Below are 20820 nucleotides of genomic sequence, written 5' to 3'. Positions count from 1 at the left end.
GCCTCATGCTGTGTTTTGTATTGAATTCTGTCTTTACTTTGTGTCTCTACTATTTATTTCATTCCCCTTACATGTTTTTCCTATACATGCTCAATTTTTGTAAGGTGTCCTTGAGACTCTTGAAAGGCGCCCATAAATAAAATGTATTATTATTAATATTATTCAATTATGATCATAGCTATTCGTCCACAATTAGTACCCTGTTCCTCCTTTCTCCCCATATCCCTTGATTCCATTAGCCCTATGAGCTAACTCTCTTGAAAACATCCAGTGAATTGGCCTCCACTGCCTTCTGAGGCATAGAATTCCACAGATTCATAACTCTGGGTGAAAATTTTTTTCCTCATTTCAGTCCTAAATGACCCACCCTTTATTCTTAAACTGTGACCCGTGGTTCTGGATTCCCCCAACATCGGGGACATTTTTCCTGCATCTTGCCTGTCCAATCCCTTAAGAATTTTGTATGTTTCTGTAAGATCCCCTCTCATTCTTCTAAATTCCAGTGAATATCAGCCCAGTCGACCCATTCTTTCATCATATGACAGTCTCGCCATCCCAGGAATTAACCAGGTGAACCTACGCTGCATTCCCTCAATAGCAAGAATGCCCTTTCTCAAATTACGAGACCAAAACTGCAGGTGTGGTCTTACCATGGCCCTATACAACTGCAGTAGGACCTCCTTGTCCCGCTTCACAAATCCCCTCGCTATGAAGGCAAACATGCCATTTGCTTTCTTCACTGCCTGCTGTACCTGCATGTTTATTTTTAGTGACTGGTGTACAAGCACACCGAGGTCTCATTGCATCTTCCCTTTTCCTAATCTGACAACATTCAGATAATAATCTACATTCTCCCCATAACCTCTGACACCTGTACAAATCAACAATCTATCCATCTCTGCATTAAAAATATCCGTCGACTTGGCCTCCACAGACAGCCTTCCGTGGGAATGAATTCCACAGATTCACCACCCTCTTACTAAAGAAATTCCTCTTCATCTCCTTCTTAAACGACCACCCTTTAATTCTGAGGTTTTGACCTCTTGTCCGAGACTCCCCCACTAGTAGATTACGTGCAGGCTGAAGAGATTAGTTTAACTTCTTGGCATCATGATCAACATCATGTTCAGCACGGACATTGTGGGCCGAAGGGCCTGTACCTGTGCTGCACTATTCAATGTTCTATGTTACATCGTCTTCTCAATCACAGTGGAGCGGGTGGGTGGCCAGAGCGAGACGTGGTGGAGACACAAGCAGGATGTGTGGGGCGCCTGGTTGGCCGCTGGCAGCTGGGATGACGTTGTTCTTGTTAAACGTTAACGGCTGATGCAACGACACATTTGGCAGAGGGTGGAGAGGTCGCGGCTGACTCCGGCCAATGCTCCGTGGGAGGCAGTGATTGGTTGAATGTACGTGAGGGCTGACAATGAGGGTCAGGAGAAGCCGGGAGTCGGTATAAAAGGAGCGAGCGATGGCAGGAGATGTGAACAAGACCGACCCCGTCACCCTGTGTGGAGACTCCGGAGCTGGTAACCACCCCTGTGGATCCTTCAAGTGTCTGTGAGTGATGGGGGTGGGATTGTCTCTGTTCACTGTTCCCCCAGTTCAGAAGCCTGATAGCAGAGGGGAAGAAACTGTTCCTGAGTCTGGTGGTGCGCGCTTTTAAGCTTCTGTACCTTCTGCTAGACAGGACCAGGGAGAAGGAGGATTGACTGGGGTGGGACAAGTGATGGAGTCATAGAGTCACAGCGAGACCTTCGGCCCAACTTACCCGCGCCCACCAACGTGTCCCATTAAAACTAGACCCACCTGCCTGCGTTTGACCCTTACCCCTCTAATCCTGTCCTATCAATGTACCTGTCTAACTGTTTCTTAATCATTGTGATAGTACCTGCCTCAACTACCTCTTCCGGCAGCTCGTTCCAAACACCCTCTACCCTTTGTGTAAAAAAGTCACCCCTCAGTTTCCCATTAAATCTTTCCCCCCCTCGCCTTAAACCGATGTCCTCTGGTTCTCGATTCCCCAACTCTGGGCAGGTTCAGGGAATGTCATCATGAATCCTACTGAGTTGCAATAAGGTGACCCATTCTTTCACCCACAGGACCATGGGACTGCAGAGATGGATAGGATTCATGGTCCTTGTGGAGATGGTGTGGCAAGTCTCCGGAACTGGAACAGGTCCGATCTCCAGAGAATGGGGAGAGGAAGCAAATTTGCCCGGGTGGAACGCACGGGCTCCTCGGCAAGTCAACGAAAATCCAACTCCACATTGCGCTGTTAACCTCGCTCCGGATGAGATGAGATGGACAGAGGTGACGGCCAGTAAGGGTGGTTCTGCTCAGCTATCCTGCAAAATGCCCAAAGAAGACGGTGGAGCCGATAAATTTGTGGTGCTGTGGACGAAAGGAAAAGATACGATCGCTGTGTTTACTGAGAGGAACGGTGCGCAATATCCAGGGTCACCCGGACGCAGGAAGTTCATGAAAACAAACGTGGTTGAGACACGGGACGCCTCGTTGGTCCTGATGGGGCTGGAAGAGGAAGATGCTGGGAAATATTCCTGCGCTTGGCTGGTTAATAACGTGCCGTGTAAACTAAACACCAAGCTGGCAGTGCAGTGAAACCTCCCACTGATTCAACACAAGCCCTTCCAAGGGACAGGAGCATGATGATTTCAGTGACTACAAAATAAAATGCTGTTCCTAAATTTGGTGTTGACCTAAGTGTGTCACGTTTATAATGACAGACATTATGGGGTGGTTGTGTTGACCTGCCCCTGACCTGCCTATTACTACTGTCCCTTGACCATGCATTCACCCTATCACAGCATCATCTCCTTCCTAAAAGAACGTCCTTTAATTCTGAGGCTGTGACCTCTAGTCCTAGACTTTCCCACCAGTGGATACATCCTCTCCACATCCACTCTATCCAAGACTTTCACTATTCTGTATGTTTCAGTGAGGTCCCCCTCTCTCTGCTCACTCTCCCAACCTGTCCAAGTCCTCCTGTAGAGACTCTGCCCTTCCACCTATTTTTGTATCCCTTTAATACCGTGGGCACTCGTCTTCCTTAGCAGCCTCACGTGTGGCACTTCATCAAAGGAGTTCAGAACCAGGGTCACAGTTTAAGAATAAGGGGTTTGGCCATTTAGGACTGAGATGAGGGGGAAAAAAATCACCCAGAGAGTTGTGAATCTGTGGAATTCTCTGCCACAGAAGGCAGTGGAGGCCAATTCACTGGATGTTTTCAAGAGAGAGTTAGATTTAGCTCTTAGTGCTAACGGAATCAAGGGATATGAGCAAAAAGCAGGAATGGGGTACTGATTTTGGATGATCAGCCATGATCATATTGGATGGCGGTGCTGGCTCGAAGGGCCAAATGGCCTACTTCTCCACCAATTTTCTATGTTTCTAAGTTTCTGTGACACGCTGGAACCACAACGAGGATGTGTGGGACACGTTGTCAACTGTTGGGACATCTTTGATGACCACAATCTCGTTAGTAATTAACGGTGGCTGACTAGCAACCACACAGAGACAAGTCTGGGCACCACTGTGAATGACAATGTTTGCTTGATACCAGTTTGTATTGGGGTGACACAGTGGTAGCATAGCTGTAGAGTTGCTGCTTCACAGCGCCAGAGACCCGGGTTCGATCCTGACTATGGGTGCTGCCTATACAGTGTTTGCACGCTCTCCCCGTGACAAGGGCCAGACCCTTTTCACCAGAAGAGAAATACCAATTACTAGAGGACGTCAGACAGACAGTTGGAGTAGATCATCAGAACTATTTTCCCAGGGTGGGAATGTAAAGAACTAGAGGGCACAGCTTTAAGGTTAGAGGGGCAAAGTTTAAATGAGATGTGCTGGGCAAGTTTTTTTCCACACAGAGGGTGGTGGGTGCCTGGAACGCGCAGCCAGAGGTGGTGGTGGAGGCAGATACGATAGTGGTGTTTAAGAGGCTTTTATATTGGAACATGGATATGTAGGGAATGGAGGGATACGAATCACGTGCAGGCAGAGGAGATTAGTTTAACCTGTCCGCAGGTGAATGGTGGAATCTGGGAGAAATTGAAAACCATATAGAGAGAATAACGTTGGATTAGATTAGTGTAGGATTAGTGTAAATGGATGGCTGATGGATGGCATGGACACAAAGGGTCTGTGTCTCTCTGAAAACAAGATGGTCCAAAGCTTGAAAGGTAATAACTATACGTGATTGTGACATTCATACTGATGTGTTCCTTCCCTCTGGAAGGCGACTCTGGACTGTCAAAGCCTCCACAACCAGACATAAAAACAGCTTTTTTTCCACGAGCAGTACCTCTACTCAACAACCAGAAGTCTGTAGCCTCCTTATGCGCTGGTATTTTATGTCATTCTTCACCTGGCTAAATTGTAACGTTTCATTCTTAATTGTTAACTGTATATCGTGTTGTAACTTGTGAGCAAAGCAACAAGGCAAATTCTTGTATGTATACATACTTGGCTAATAACATTTATTCAAGTCAATTCATAGCAACTGAAATTGCTGACTTTAATTGATAAACTGTTTATCAGGATGAGGGGAATTTTGAAGGATGAGAGGAGGACCTCATTGAAACTTACCGAATAGTGAAAGGCCTGGACAGCGTGGATATGGAGAGGATGTTTCCATTATTTACGGAGTCCAGGACCAGAGGGCAGAATAAAAGGAAGTACCGTTAGGAAGGAGATGAGGAGGAATTTCCTTAATCAGACGGTGGGTATTTTTAAAGTGGAGATTGACAGATTCTTGATTAGTACGGGTGTCAGAGGTTATGGGGAGAAGGCAGGAGAATGGGGTTGAGAGGGAGAGACAGATCAGCCATGATTGAACGGCAGAGTAGACTTGATGGGGCAAATGGCCTAATTCTGCTCCTGGAACTGATGCACATAAACAGACACAAAGTACGCTGTTATGTGCTTGAAATTATGACTTTATTTTATTGTTTTAACAGCAACAATTATCTTTGTGATGGACAATCGATCGGTGGTGGAAGTTCCCAGTTGTTTGTCCAGCGCAATCTGCAACAGAAAGATCATCTTAGATTTCTCACAACTAGGAAGGATGTCTACACATCACATCAAAAACAATATCTAAAGTACGTCTTTATTTTTAAAGTTTTTAGTTTAGTTTATTATTGTCACGTGTACCGAGGTGCAGTGAAATTTTTTTTTTGTGTGCGTGCTGTCCTGTCAGTGGAAAGACTACACATGATTACAGTCGAGCCGCCTACAGTGTACAGATACAGGATGGAGGGGTTAACGTTCAGTGCGAGGTAAAGTCCAGTAAAGTCCGATCAGAGATAGTCCAAAGTGTGATGGGTCTACACAGCAGGGAGACACCCCGTTCAGTGCAGACCTGACCCTCACTCATTTTCCCCAACATTCCCATCAGTTCTCCCCAGATTCCAACCCTCACCTACACACGAGGAGCAATTTACAGAGGGCCTGTCAACCTACAAACCCTGCGCGACTTTGGGATGTGGGAGGAAACCGGAGCTCCTGGAGAAAAACCCACGCGGTCATGGGGTGAACGTGCAAACTCCGTCACCCAGAGAGTTGTGAATCTGTGGAATTCCCTGCCACAGAAGGCAGTGGAGGCCAATTCACCGGATGCTTTCAAGAGAGAGTTGGATATAGCTCTTAGGGCCAGGGGTGCAGTGCTGCCGGAGGGCACCCCTGTATACAAAACACCAAAATAATGGGGAATTTTAACGAGCGGGTGTGAGGTCGGGGTAACCTGATTAAAAGAGGGGGAAGGGGAAGACCCTTCACTACTGATGGGTTTTCAATCACTACTGATTTGTCTTCCCTATAGGGTGGTGCATTAGGACCCAGCAGAGCCATCACTACTGATGGGTCTTTCCTATAGGAGTGTGGGTGGGGTGAGAGGAGGAGGGGGGGCACTAGGACCCAGCAGAGACATCACTACTGATAGATCTTCCCTATAGAGGGGTTGGGGGCACTAGGACCCAGCAGTCATCACTACTGATGGATCATCCCTATAGAGGGAAGGAGGAAGGAGGAAGGAGGAAGCAGGAAGGAGGAAGGAAGAGGGAGAGGGGCACTAGGACCCAGCAGAGTCATCACTACTGATGGATCTTCCCTATAGAGGGAAGGAGGAAGGAGGAAGGAGGAAGGAGGAAGGAGGAAGTAAGAGGGAGAGGGGCACTAGGACCCAGCAGAGTCATCACTACTGATGGGTGTTCCCTGTGGGGGGGAGGAGGAGGGGGGGGGCACTAGGACCCAGCAGGGACAGACCACGTGCTGCCCGCCACGTGGCGGTTGGTTGTGGGCCTCGTGCTGCGCCTGGGCCTCTGGTGAGGTGAGTGTCGGCTCCGGCCCGGTGACCGGTGGGGGGACGAGGCGAGGCGAGGGTCGGGTCGGCGGTGGCCCGTAGATAGAGACAGGCGTCGGCGGCAGCAGCATAGATCTGTGGCCGGGGGGGGGGGGGGGGGGGGGTGAGGGTCGACGCCAGCGACTCTGTCCCGGCCCCGCCCGACCGGGGAGAGTCGGGTTCGGTGTCCGACTCCGGGCCTGGGTTTGGCCGGGGAGGCGGTGGGTGTTGTTGCTGCTCCTGGTGGTGGCCATCCCGGCCTCGTGGTGGTTGGGTGTGTGTGGGTGTGTGTGTGGGTGCTGGGTTGGGTTGTTGTGTGGGTGTGTGTGTGGGCGTGTGTGTGTGGGTGTGTGGGTGTGAGGGTGTGTGTGAGGGTGTGTGTGTGAGTGTGGGTGTGAGGGTGAGGGTGTGGGTGTGTGGGTGTGGGAAAGGGGTTTTGGTGTGGTGATGGTGTGTGTGTGTGTGGGGGAGTGTGTGTGTGTGTGTGTGGGTGTGAGGGTGTGTGTGTGAGGGTGTGTGTGAGGGTGTGTGTGGGTGTGGGTGTGAGGGTGAGGGTGTGTGTGGGTGTGAGGGTGTGTGTGAGGGTGTGTGTGTGTGAGGGTATGTGGGTGGGTGTGTGGGTGTGTGGCTGTGTGTGTGTGTGGGTGTGTGAGGGTGTGTGTGAGGGTGTGTGTGTGTGTGAGGGAGTGTGTGTGTGTGAGGGTGTGTGTGTGTGTGAGGGGGGGGTGTGTGAGGGTGTGTGTGTGTGTGTGAGTGAGTGTGAGGGTGTGTGTGTGTGAGGGTGTGTGTGTGGGTGTGTGTGTGTGTGTGTGAGGGTGTGTGTGAGGGTGTGTGTGTGTGTGTGAGGGTGTGTGTGTGTGAGTGTGTGTGTGTGTGTGTGTGAGAGGGTGTGTGTGTGTGTGTGTGTGAGTGTGTGTGTGTGAGTGTGTGGGTGAGCGTGTGTGTCAGTGGGTGAGCGTGAGTGTGTGTGTGTGGGTCGGATAGCCTACTCCCGCACCTACATTTTTCCTAACTACACACACAGACAGCTCCAGCAGTCAGGATTGAACCCGTGACCCTGGAGCTGTGAGGCAGCTGCTCTACCCGCTGCACAGCTACATTCTCTGGAGCATTTACTGGGATGGTCGCCTGTTTCCTGGCCTGTTGGTTCCCTTGCCCACCCCCACCACCACAATCTTCACCCAGAGACGAGGTGGCACGGTGGTGCGGTGGTAGACATACCGCTTACATTACAGCGCCAAAGACCCGGGTTCCATCCTGACCTCGGGTTTCTTGGTTTCTTGGTCCTCCAAAATATTCCAAATGGAATTTAAACTGGAGGTTGGGGAGGGAGGACTTAAGCCAGAAAGGGTTATTGGGAAGAAAGAGCTACTTTAAATGTAGTTGCATCTGGTTGGGTAACTATAGTAGGGTGGAGATTATTCCATGATTTAATTGTGTGGGGGAAGAACGAATTGCTGTACCAACACATCTGTCTTTGTAGCTGGGATCACAAATTGGATCGAATGCCCTCGTCTGCTCCTAATTGGTTTGGGTTTGGTGTAGGTCTTGTGATCTATGTCGAGCTGACCATTTAACATTTTGTAAAAACTGGTCAAACGGTGAGCTTCACGTCTGTCTTGGAGAGGGTTCCACCCCAGAGAATACTGACCCCAGAGGTGCTGTCGGTATAGAGTTTGCACGTTCTCGCTGTGACTGCGCGGGTTTTCTCCGGGTGCTCCGGTTTCCTCCCACATTCCAAAATCGTACAGGTTTGTCGGTTAATTGGCTTCTGTAAATTGTAAACTTTCCCCAGTGTGTAGGATAGTGCTAGTGTACAGGGTGATCGCTCGTCGGCGTGGACTCGATGGGGCGAAGGGCCTGTTTTCGCGCTGTATCTCTAAAGACTAGAGGTGAAAATACTATGACCAATGAATGTTTAGGACGGCCAGTCACATACTACTCTTGTGTTTCTTACCCTACGAGCATTAGGGTCAAGTAGGGTCAGTATGGACTTGTTGGGCTGAAGGGCTGGTTCTGAACTGTATGACCCGATGCCTAGTATAGAGTGTGAGGTCGGCAGGCACTCACCTTCTGCCATTAAGGCCAGTTGCAACATTTACAGGATAAATCGAAGACTAATCCAGTGGCACAGCTCTTCAGGTAGGTCCGACCATTGGCGCACTGGTAGAACTTGTTCTTGTCCTTGGGATCGGGGAAGGTACCGTTCGCTTTGCCCTTACAGAAGCCACTGCCTCCACCGCCACTGCCTCCACCACCGCTGCTGCCACCACCTCCACCACCACTAGGAGCATCAGTAGGTGGGACCGCCGGCTTCAATGTGGTCTTGGATGGGACGCAAGCTGCAAAGAAACACAGTTTGTTATAAGTTCTCCTAAATTCATAGGAGAATTAGGCGATTTAGCCCATTGGGTTTACTCCACTATTCAATCATGGTTGATCTATCCCTCCCTCTCAACCCCATTCTCCTGCCTTCTCCCCATAATAACAAGGAACTGTGGATGCAGGTCTACAAAGTGTGAATATCCCAGTCAATGGGATTATGCCACTGAACCCCCCCTCTCACCAACTCCTGAGCGGTCCTGACCTCCCATCTACCCCAGATGCTGGTCTATAAAAAGAGACACAATGTGCTGGAGTAACTCAGTTGCTTGTTCCCTATACCCACCACCCTCTGTGTGGGAAAACGTAGCTATCATACCTAGTCCCACCACTATCTGCCTCCACCACCACCCCTGGTAGCGTGTTCCAGGCACCCACCACCCTCTGTGTGAAGGACTTGTCCCGCACATCCCCATTACCTCCAGAGATGCCAAGGCCAGAGTGCAGACTGTTGATGAGGGGGTAGGGTCCCTGGTGACAGAAGGCACCAGAGAAGTCATCCAGAGCCAGATCCCAGACCATAGCTCCTCCAAAGTTGTTCTTCTTCAGCCACTCAACCTGGAAGACACGGTTCACAACTTTACACCAGCACCCCTCAGTCAATAATGGCGTCTACAATGCGCTGTAGAAAGCTTTCTATCGGGATTCATCACAGCACGGTTTGGGAAATAAAAACAGAAATTCCAAGTTTCCCCGATGTGAATCCTAACCCCATTCTCCTGCCTTCTCCCCATAACCCATGACACATGAACACCATGAATTTATGGTGAGCTGGAAATTTTATGCACAATGTAACGACAAAAGATTCTAAGGATTTTGAAGCATAATTCTGGAGCTCACTGTTGGAAACTGCAGTAGATATTGAGATAAACGAGACCACGATGGTTCACGTGGAAAGGGTGGAACTTCGATGGTCAGATGTACCTTGTCTCCGAAGCTCTTGACGTTGTCATAGCCGATCCATATTCCAGTCTTGAAGGCGTACGGGGTGTCTTGTGGGGCGTTCCATTCGCTGGTGGCACCGTTCAGGAACCCGCAGATCTGTCCAGAGACGGAGATGTTAGGGACCAATCTTGTCGAGGTGGAAAAAAATCATGAGAGGAACCGATCAGGTAAACACAAACGCAGAGTCGGCGAATCGAGAACCAGAGGACATAAGGTGAGGGAGAAAGGTTTAATAGGAATGGTGCTGGCTTGAAGGGCCGAATGGCCTACTCCTGCACCTATTGTCTATTAAATCTGAGAGGTAACCATTTGACTCCAAAGGTGGTGGGTGGAGATAGTGACAAAGGCTGGAGGGGAACAGGAGACAAAATAGTGTCAGATACTGAGAGGAGAGGGGAAGAGAGATGTGCAAAGAGGAAGAAAGAGTAGAGAGAGATGTTGAGGAGAAATACATGAAAGAGAAAAAAAGAAAGAGGAGAAAGATATATAAAGAGAGGAAAGAGCGATATGTCCAGAAAGTGGAGGAGAGAGATATAAAGCCGGAGGGAGGGATGTGGAGAGAAGGAGATAGTGGGGAGGGCAAAGAGGAAGGGGAGGATAGAAGGGAAATGGGGATCTCTTGAGAGGAGGGGAATGGAGAATGTGGGTGTGCGATGTTTCGGGTGGAGATCCTTCCTCAGGTTCCAGCACCTTGTGTCCATCTATGTTGTGTGTGGTTATTCAGTATTGGATTGGAAGATAACATTGAGTAAAGAGCCATGCGGTTGGATTGGTCGGTAGGTACAGTACCTCATAGTAGGCCAGGAAGCCGGCTGTGCGGGTGTATTTGCCAGCTGGACCAGCGCCTCCTGCTGGGGCACCCACGGCCGTGCTGGACGAGGTCAGTCTGAATGTGTGTCCGTAGGTGGGGAAGCCCACATTCAACTTCTCCAATGGAGCCCCCTTGCCCTTCCAGTAGTTCATGGCGTATTCCTGCAGAGACACAGTTGGTATCAAAGGACTTTAGGCTCATGTTTACGTTTAGGTTTATTATTGTCACGTGTACCGAGGCACAGTGAAAAGTCTCCAAACAAATCAGATAATACCGTACATAAATACAATCAAATCGAACTCGGGTACAATAGGTGGAACAAAGGGGAAGATACAGAGTGAAGAATATAGTTCTCAGCATCGTAGCGCATCAGTTCCAGAGACAAAGTCCAATGTCCGCAATGGGGTAGAGGTGAATCGGACAGTACCCTAGCTTATGGAAGGACCATTCAGAAGCCTGATAGCAGAGGGGAAGGAGCTGTTACTGAGTCTGGTGGTGCGCGCTTTCAAGCTTCTGCACCTTTGCTAGACAGGACCAGGGTGAAGGAGAAATGACTGGGGTGGGACAAGTCTTTGTTCTGTTGGCTGCTTTTCTGAGGAAGCGTGAAGTGTAGATGGAGTTAATGGTGGGGAGTGTGGTCTGTGTGATGGACTGGGCTCCATCCACAACTCTCTGCAATTTCTTGTGGTCTTGGGCTCAGAGCTGTTCCCAAACCTAGTTGTGATGCAACTCCACAGTCTGCTCTCCATGGTGTATGGAACACTTATATGGACTTGGCAAAATGGGTTTATTAATTCGAGAGAGGAATTGAAAAAGTTGAGCAGGATTTATTTTTCTTGAGCACTTACCACATTGAAGTAGATGTTGGTGTAATCCTTGTCATTAGGCAGGGGATAGAGGGGGCTGTTCTCTCCAGTAACGTGGCTCCAGGGACCATAGAAATCGTAGGTCATCACGTTGAAGAAGTCAATTACCCTGCAAGAGAGGAGACGAGTCACCCTGATACTCCATGCACCAAATTAACATCAGAATGCAGAACAGTACAACACAGGAACAGGCCCTTCTGCCCACAATGTCCGTGCCAAACATGACGGCAAGATAAACTCATCTCCTCTGTCTACACGTGATCCATATCCCTCCATTCCTTGTATATCTACAAGCCACTTAAACACCACTATCGCATCTGCCTCCACCACCACCCCTGGCAGCACGTTCCAGGCACCCACCACTATCTCTGTAAAAAAAACATGCACATCTCCTTTAAACTTGAACATGATGCCAAGTCCATCACTTATCTACCTGCACATCACCAACATCCCTCCATGCCTGGCATGATCATGTGCCTATTTAAAGGTCTTTTAAATGCCACTAAGATATCTGTTTCAACCACCACCTCAGCAGGTTCTGACTGTCTACACTATCTATGCCTCTAGTGATTTTATAAATTTCTATCAAGTCTCTCCTCAACCTCTGACGTTCCAGAGGAAACAATGCAAGTTTGTCGAGCCTCTCCCTGTAGCTAATCCCCTCTAATCCAGGCAGCACTCTGGTAACTCTCCTCTGAACCGTCTCTAAAGCCTCCACATGCTTCCTGTAATGGAGACGACCAGACCTGCACGCAATGCTCTAAATGCCTCCTGGCTAAAGACCTACAGAGCTGCAAGTTGGCTTCCTGACTCTCACACTCAATACCCCGACTGATGAAGGCATTGAATGCTTTAGGGTTGTGGATGGATCTCAATCACCGTGCTGGAAGCTCCCTCCATTGAAATTGCGGAGCCATGAAAAACTAGTTCAAATACGACGTCAAACTCGCTAAACGCCCACAGGAAAAGTTGGGTTTCTTTGCATGTGGAAGGACACTCACTTGCTGAGCTGAGGAACCTCGTAGCCAGTATCGATGTTGCTCTTCCCACCAGCAACGGAAGCCGAGAGCAGCAGTCGTGGCTTTCCTGCGCTTTTCCCTTCGGCCTCGAAGGCAGCCATCAGCTCCTGTGGGTCAGAGAGATCGAGGGCTCCTTTAGCAAAAGGTCAAGTCTAGTCTTAGGAAGGGTCCTGACCAGAAACATCGCCTATCCTTTTTCCTCAGAGATGCTGCCTGACCCGCTGAGTCACTCCAACACTTTGTGTCAATTTCAATTTTAGTTCAGTTTGGTTTAGAGATGCAGCTTGGAAACAGGCCCATCGGCCCATCGAGTCCATGCTGATCAGCGATTACCCTTTCACTCTAGTTATATCCTACATACTTGGGACAATTTACTGAAGCCAATTAACCTACAAACCCACACATATTTGGAGTGTGGGAGGAATCAAGAGCACCTGAGGTCACAGGGAGAACGTACAAACTCCGTACAGACAGCATCCATGGTCAGATCGATCACGCGCCTCTGGCGCTGTGGGGCAGCAACTCTACCGCTGCGCCACCGTGTCAGCCAAGAGTGGGGAAGAAACCTTTTAATCCCCACTCAAAATGGTGCTTGGTTCAAACTTTATTAAACTTTATTAAATTCTTAAATTCTGAATTCTTAAAATCCTTTGTGAAAATCTGTCCTTGGTGATCTTGACAATAAGGTTACATTTATTGGATACATTTTCAAGTCATAGAGTTATGCTGCGTGGAGCCCAACCTGCCCACACCGACCAATATGTCCCATCTACACTAGTCCCACAAAGTGCTGGAGTAACTCAGCGGGTCAGGCAGCATCTGTGGAGAACATGGATAGGTGACGTTTCACAGAGTGCTGGAGTAACACAGCGGGTCAGGCAGCATCTGTGGAGAACATGGATAGGTGACGTTTCGTTTCACAGAGTGCTGGAGAACTCAGCGGGTCAGGCAGCATCTGCGGAGATAAAGGATAGGTTTGGCCTGCGTTTGGCCCATTTATTTTAAAGAAACTCATAGTGAGATGTACTTGACCGAACCTGAACCAGGATAGTGTAGAGATGCTTGTCAACGGGAGGACTTCCTCGAGATCCAGGATATTCCCAGTCGATGTCCAGACCGTCAAAGCCGTATCCTCTCAGGAAGGCGATGACTGACTTGATGAAGATTTGCCGAGTTCCTGATGAGGCGACCATCGCGGTGAATCTGCAGGAGGGATGAATGTGGGGAGAGGAGTTAGAAATTAAATGTGCCGGAGACACAAGGAACTGTAGTAACGGCCGCTGTACTCAGTGACGCAGTGAATCTGCTGTTATATCCTATCATGTACGGATTCACCTTCGCCTTCATTAAATGTTCGTGGTTAAAAAATTACTCCTTTCTCCTGCTATTATCCGAAGTTTCATGTGAAATTATTATTTCTGAAAATGACGTTTAGTTCAGAGATACGGCGTGGAAACATGCCCTTCGGCCCCCCCCAGTCTGCACCGACCAGCGATGTCCGCTCACTAACACTATCCTACACACACACAAGGGACAATTTACATTTATAACAAGCCAATTAACCTACAAATTTGTATGAAGATCTCTGAGAAAACCCAGGAGGTCACAGGGAGAACGTACAAACTCCGTACAGACAGCACCCGTAGTCAGGATCGAACCTGGGTCTCTGGTGCTGTAAGCGCAATAAGGCAGCAACTCTACCGCTGTGCCACACACTATTGAAAGGATTCTTTCGGAAAATTATGTTATTTTACTTTTTGGCAAACAATATCCTATATTGTTCAAAGTACAATTTGCAAACTGCTCTGTTTAATAATACTCCTGAAACAGTTCACTGTAAAATTATCCCCTTGATATTTATCTCTGTGTATATCATTACAGGATGTTTAGGCACTAAAAAACTCTGAAATAGGCAGGCAAAAAGGCATAATAAAACTACAAAGGCATTTATTGACATAAAAAGGCATGTATTTCCACCACCAAAATATGGTTAAAAATGAAAATATTAAGTTATAGTATATTAAATGACCAAAGTTGCCTGGTTACTAGCATTTTTCAAATTATCTGGTGTTAAACTATGCCGTCTGTCAGACAGAATATTCTTCAGTTGTGAAAAACTTATTTGTACCCCAGCTGAGGTCACTGGTGCATACCAGAAACAAGCTAAGACTCTGTATTCATGTCGATATCTTGTGCATTACAATTACCTTTGAGAACTTTAGCTATGTTTTGTATTTCTTCATGATCTTTGTTAGCTAAAATCACTCTCTCATAATTTCCTTATATGTCTTTACCTACATCGCCAGGAACTTTACGAATATCTTCAGTTACTTTGTGGAAAACCTGCAAGTTATTCACTAACGTCTTACCACCTTTCTCAAGGGAAGTGGTAGCTTGTGGGAAGTTTGCAAAATTGGAAGCAATGAATAGGTGTTGGGGAAGACTGAACCAGCGGGCAGCGGCACGAATGAATGAATGACTGACAGTGGCGCCCCCAGTTTCATCCCGGTGGTGAAAATCTTCTTGTAATTTATACTATGTTAACACTTGAATAATAACATTAATATTAACGTGTTAATATAGAAAATGTCATTGTAATCATGGTACAACTAGACAAAATAGCATGACCTTTTAGCAAAACAGCAAAAAATGGCTGATTTAGCCACTCGATCGTGAAAAAGGCATCTTGGTAAAATCATCAAAAAAAAGGCATGAAACGGCACATGGCATTTATGGCAAAATTACCAAACACACCCACTGTTTACGTCGGGCGCATCGAACTGCAGGTGCTGGTTTACAAAAAGAAAAGACACAAAGCGCTGGAGTAAATCAGCGGGTCAGGCAGCATCTCTGGAGAACATGGATAGGTGACGATTCGGGTCAAGCCCCTTCTTCAGGCTGAGTTACTGAGGAGTTACTCCAACACGTTGTGTCTTTCAATATTAATTCCATATCACAGTCAATTGGAAAATAACTTTTTTTAATCTAATGCTAATGTAAACGTTTCCATCTTACTTCTGGGTGCCAAAGTTCCAGCCTCCAACGGACAGCAGAGTCTTGAGGTTTGAATTCCTTAAAAAAAAATAGACAAAATGTGGTTTTAGAATGATGTTTAGAACAACAAAACATTTTCAGAACTTCTCAGGAACTTCTGGATCTTCTGTTTTTTTCGCCCCTTTGGTGTTACGTTTAGTTGAGGGGATTTGCCTCAGTCTGGATCTCAAGGGGGTCACAGAAAATGAGGTGCAAGTTTATGCAACAAGGCTTCATAAGCAATGGGCCAGTCTCACTGGGCTGAAGTGCCTATTTCCTCAATCTATGACAATGATTCTGTTGGCCTGTCCAATAGCTTTCTCCTGAATATCCCCCTAAACCAAGTCACCTTTCAGACAGGGGAGGTGGATGAGATGAGAAAACCTTCAACAAATGGATGTGTAACAGGGTCATGTCAAAGACCCCGCTGACCATCGATCACCCATTCACACCAGTACTATTTCATCCCACTTTCTCATCCACTCCCTATGCACTTGGGGCAAATTGTAGAGGCCAATTAACCTGGAAACCCTTTGGAATGTGGGAGAAAACCGGTAATCCAGAGAAAACCCTCACGGTCATATGACGAACGTGCAAACTCCACACAAACAGTGCACGAGGTCAGGAACAAACCCAGGTCTCTGGCGCGGTGAGGCAGTGGCTCTACCCGCTGCGACACTGTGCCACCCGGTACGTACAACAGGTGGATTCTTGCCACATACGCTTCCAAACGACTTGTTCACTTGGATCGACCATTTTGAAGAGTTTGAAATGGAATGTTCATTAAACACTGGATGTCCCTTCGCTTCATGGTTAAATCAGTCCCAAATCAGCAGGGTTCCTCTCCACCGATTTGTCTCCACCGAGCTGTCTCTGAGAAGTTAGGCATCACCTTGGTACTTAGTCTAAATAACCCATACAGTGGCCTTATCCCACTGAACCGTCCTCTCACCAACTAGAGAGCAGTCCTGACCTCCCATCTACCTCATTGGAGACCCTCGGACTATATTTAATCAGACGTCATTGGACTTTATCTTGCACTAAACATTATACCCTTGATCCTGTGTCTGTACAGTGTGGACGGCCTGATTGTAACCATGTACAGTCTTTCCGCCGACTAGTTAGCACGCAACAAAAAGCTTTTTGTTGTACCATGGTACACGTGACAATAATAAACTAAACTAAATTAACTGTGGAATATGGGTTATGGAATATGGATTTGGGGAATATCCAATACAGTGACTGGTTAGCAAGCAACAAAAACTTTTCACTGTATCAGTACAGGTTGACAATGAACTAAACTGGACAATGTAAACATCGCGTACAATGCCCAGCATTTGAGAAACAAGGTTAAGCCCCTGTCCCACTTTCCCGAGTTACTCCCGAATTCTCCCGAGTTTTCCCCTTGATTCAAACTCGGAGATGCCAGCCGTAGGTACTCGGGGCTATTTTTTTTTACTCGTGGACATTTTTCAACATGCTGAAAAAACGTCCCGACTTACCTGATGCCCCGAGTACCTACGGCTCTACGGACTCGCTACGGACATTGTCCGAGTTTGAATCAACGGGAAAAACTCGGGAGAATTTGTGGGTAACTCGGGAAAGTGGGACAGAGGCGTTAGTATTTATTCAGCGACTGTACTTGTTCTTCAGGCTGTTGACCTCCTTGTAGAGTTTTGGGTCGTTCCATTCGTAGGTGGCGATCTGATTGCTCTTCATTCCAGCGAAGGCGTAGATGATGTGCGTGCAGAGGCAAGGGTCCACGCTCTGGACCATGTATTTACCCTCTCCTGGTCTGTACTGCGCCCAGTTGGTGAAGTAACACACCAGCCTGTAGGCAGAGCCTGGGCAAGGGAGGGACAGGGTGGTCAGGACAATGTCTCTGTGGCACTCACACAAAGCAAAGCAAAGCAAGGCTGCAATTGCACAAAGACTCACCCAGTTGCAGGCAGGCCAGTAAGACCACCGCTGGAACAGAAAACAGAGCAGCGTGTTAGAATTATGACAAACCGTAATAAGTCAGGGGTTATGGGGAGAAGACAGAAGAATGGGGTTGAGAGGGAAAGATAGATCAGCCATGATTGTGTGGCTAGAGTGCACTTGATGGGCCGAATGGCCTAATTCTGCTCCTATCACGTATGAAATTATGAAACCTTGGCTGTATTACGGCCTCTACACAATGACACTGTTATGTAAGTGGTTGTGAAACTATGAAGATCTACCTTGTGGGTAGCACGGTGGAGCAGTGGTAGAGTTGCTGCCTCACAGCGCCAGAGCCCCAGGTTCGATCTTGACTATGGGTGTTGAACGTGTGTGGAATTTGTACATCAACCCTGTTATGCTTACAATTCTAGTATAAATTTGATTGTTCTGTTTCTGGTACATATGACAATAACACTCTTAACTCCCTCCCCCTGTGACCAAGTGGGTTTTCTCCAGGAGCTCTGGTTTCCTCCCAAATGTACTCGTCCAAATATCTTTTAAATGTTATTATACTTGCCTCATCTGCCTCCTCTGGCAGATCGTTCCATATACTCACCACCCTCTGGGCAACAGGTTAGAGTCATAGAGTCACACAGCGCAGAAACAGGCCCTTTGGCCCAATTTGTCCATGCTGACCAAGATGCCCCATCTAAGCTTGTCCCAGTTGCCCCTGGATTCACCTTTAATTCTTTGCCCTCTCACGTTCAGTGTCAATGTCCTGTAGTTTTAGACTCCCCTTCCCTGGAGAAAGGCAGAGACCATCCTTCAATCTCTGCCCCTCGTGATTTTCTAAATGTCTCTGAAGATTTTCACAGAGAGCTGGTGTAATTCAGCGGGTCAGGCAACTTCTCCGGAGAGAAGGAATGGGTGACGTTTCGGGTCCGTTGGAAAATACAAAATATTAAGAAACTACGAACTGCAGAAGTTGATTTACACCAAAGATAGACACAAAGTGCTGGAGTAACTCAATGGGTCAGGCAGCATCTCTGGAGAAAAAGGTTGGGTAGAGTCGAGACCCTTCTTCAGACACCTTTATAATAAAACTTGAGAAACAATTTAACCTGTTCTCATCATTTAATGTCTAAACCTGATTCTTTCAAAAAGTATTCCAATATCAAAAGGAATGAAACAACAAAAGGCTCTTACCTGTTCCAAGAAGTAGCTTTGCCATCTTGTTACTGTTGCTGACTAGACCTGAGCTGCCTCTTTTATACAATGAGCTTATCACGAACAATAATCCAATCTGCTTGTCGTTCCCTTTATCGGAAAGAAAGGGCAGTCACGATGATCCTCCTGCTATTTACAAAGGGAAAATAATAGTTCTTATCTTGACTTCAATATTTTCTCTTCAATAATACCTCGTCCCCTGTTCAATGTCATTCAGATTGTTCACCTTCATTTTCACCTCAAGACTGTTTCTGAGCTTGATTGGAAATGACTTAGAAACGTAGAAACATGGAAAGTAGGCGCAGGAGTAGGGCATTTAGCCAGCACCGCCATTCAATTATGATCATAGCTATTCGTCCACAATTAGTACCCTGTTCCTCCTTTCTCCCCATATCCCTTGATTCCATTAGCCCTATGAGCTAACTCTCTTGAAAACATCCAGTGAATTGGCCTCCACTGCCTTCTGAGGCATAGAATTCCACAGATTCATAACTCTGGGTGAAAATGTTTTTCCTCATTTCAGTCCTAAATGACCTACCCTTTATTCTTAAACTGTGACCCGTGGTTCTGGATTCCCCCAACATCGAGGACATTTTTCCTGCATCTTGCCTGTCCAATCCCTTAAGAATTTTGTATGTTTCTGTAAGATCCCCTCTCATTCTTCTAAATTCCAGTGAATATCAGCCCAGTCGACCCATTCTTTCATCATATGACAGTCTCGCCATCCCAGGAATTAACCAGGTGAACCTACGCTGCATTCCCTCAATAGCAAGAATGCCCTTTCTCAAATTACGAGACCAAAACTGCAGGTGTGGTCTTACCATGGCCCTATACAACTGCAGTAGGACCTCCTTGTCCCGCTTCACAAATCCTCTCGCTATGAAGGCCAACATGCCATTTGCTTTCTTCACTGCCTGCTGTACCGCATGTTTATTTTTAGTGACTGGTGTACAAGCACACCGAGGTCTCATTGCATCTTCCCTTTTCCTAATCTGACAACATTCAGATAATAATCTACATTCTCCCCATAACCTCTGACACCTGTACAAATCAACAATCTATCCATCTCTGCATTAAAAATATCCGTCGACTTAGCCTCCACAGACAGCCTTCCGTGGGAATGAATTCCACAGATTCACCACCCTCTTACTAAAGAAATTCCTCTTCATCTCCTTCTTAAACGACCACCCTTTAATTCTGAGGTTTTGACCTCTTATCCGAGACTCCCCCACTAGTGGATTACGTGCAGGCTGAAGAGATTAGTTTAACTTCTTGGCATCATGATCAACATCATGTTCAGCACGGACATTGTGGGCCGAAGGGCCTGTACCTGTGCTGCACTATTCAATGTTCTATGTTACATCGTCTTCTCAATCACAGTGGAGCGGGTGGGTGGCCAGAACGAGACGTGGTGGAGACACAAGCAGGATGTGTGGGGCGCCTGGTTGGCCGCTGGCAGCTGGGATGACGTTGTTCTTGTTAAACGTTAACGGCTGATGCAACGACACATTTGGCAGAGGGTGGAGAGGTCGCGGCTGACTCCGGCCAATGCTCCGTGGGAGGCAGTGATTGGTTGAAAGTACGTGAGGGCTGACAATGAGGGTCAGGAGAAGCCGGGAGTCGGTATAAAAGGAGCGAGCGATGGCAGGAGATGTGAACAAGACCGACCCCGTCACCCTGTGTGGAGACTCCGGAGCTGGTAACCAACCCTGTGGATCCTTCAAGTGTCTGTGAGTGATGGGGGTGGGATTGTCTCTGTTCACTGTTCCCCCAGTTCAGAAGCCTGATAACAGAGGGGAAGAAGCTGTTCCTGAGTCTGGTGGTGCGCGCTTTCAAGCTTCTGTACCTTCTGCTAGACAGGACCAGGGAGAAGGAGGATTGACTGGGGTGGGACAAGTGATGGAGTCATAGAGTCATACAGCGAGACCTTCGGCCCAACTTGCCCGCGCCCACCAACGTGTCCCATTAAAACTAGACCCATCTGCCTGCGTTTGACCCTTACCCCTCTAATCCTGTCCTATCAATGTACCTGTCTAACTGTTTCTTAATCATTGTGATAGTACCTGCCTCAACTACCTATTCCGGCAGCTCGTTCCAAACACCCTCTACCCTTTGTGTAAAAAAGTCACCCCTCAGTTTCCCATTAAATCTTTCCCCCCCTCGCCTTAAACCGATGTCCTCTGGTTCTCGATTCCCCAACTCTGGGCAGGTTCAGGGAATGTCATCATGAATCCTACTGGGTTGCAATAAGGT

General features: G+C 47.6%; 1 protein-coding gene across 1 annotated transcript; it reads right to left on the bottom strand.

Moving 5' to 3' along the window:
• Positions 1 to 4942: 4942 nt before the first annotated feature.
• On the bottom strand, positions 4943 to 18651 carry LOC116987049 (acidic mammalian chitinase-like). The gene is made up of 12 exons (XM_033042943.1): positions 18547 to 18651; positions 17356 to 17385; positions 17060 to 17261; positions 15400 to 15456; positions 13422 to 13587; positions 12367 to 12491; positions 11348 to 11474; positions 10478 to 10660; positions 9668 to 9784; positions 9163 to 9301; positions 8432 to 8703; positions 4943 to 5046 (listed from the first exon to the last, which is right to left on the bottom strand). Exons 1-11 carry the CDS (start codon positions 18569 to 18571, stop codon positions 8441 to 8443), a joined length of 1434 nt encoding a protein of 477 aa, XP_032898834.1. The 5' UTR covers positions 18572 to 18651; the 3' UTR covers positions 4943 to 5046; positions 8432 to 8440.
• Positions 18652 to 20820: the final 2169 nt, after the last annotated feature.

The sequence above is a fragment of the Amblyraja radiata genome, chromosome 24 (assembly GCF_010909765.2).
Source record: "Amblyraja radiata isolate CabotCenter1 chromosome 24, sAmbRad1.1.pri, whole genome shotgun sequence".
NCBI classification, from domain to species: Eukaryota; Metazoa; Chordata; class Chondrichthyes; order Rajiformes; family Rajidae; genus Amblyraja; species Amblyraja radiata.
Note: the sequence above shows the minus strand (reverse complement) of the source record. Positions and strands in the feature narration are given on the sequence as shown.

What these genes read in the sequence shown, in the direction of transcription:
- LOC116987049 (XM_033042943.1), bottom strand. Translation starts at nt 18,571, where the DNA reads ATGGCAAAGCTACTTCTTGGAACAG. An exon ending in TGGAACTTTGGCACCCAGAA is followed by an intron (nt 13,588 to 15,399) that starts GTAAGATGGAAA and finishes TCCCTCCTGCAG; the next exon opens with ATTCACCGCGATGGTCGCCT. An exon ending in TCTACACTATCCTGGTTCAG is followed by an intron (nt 12,492 to 13,421) that starts GTTCGGTCAAGT and finishes TCTGACCCACAG; the next exon opens with GAGCTGATGGCTGCCTTCGA.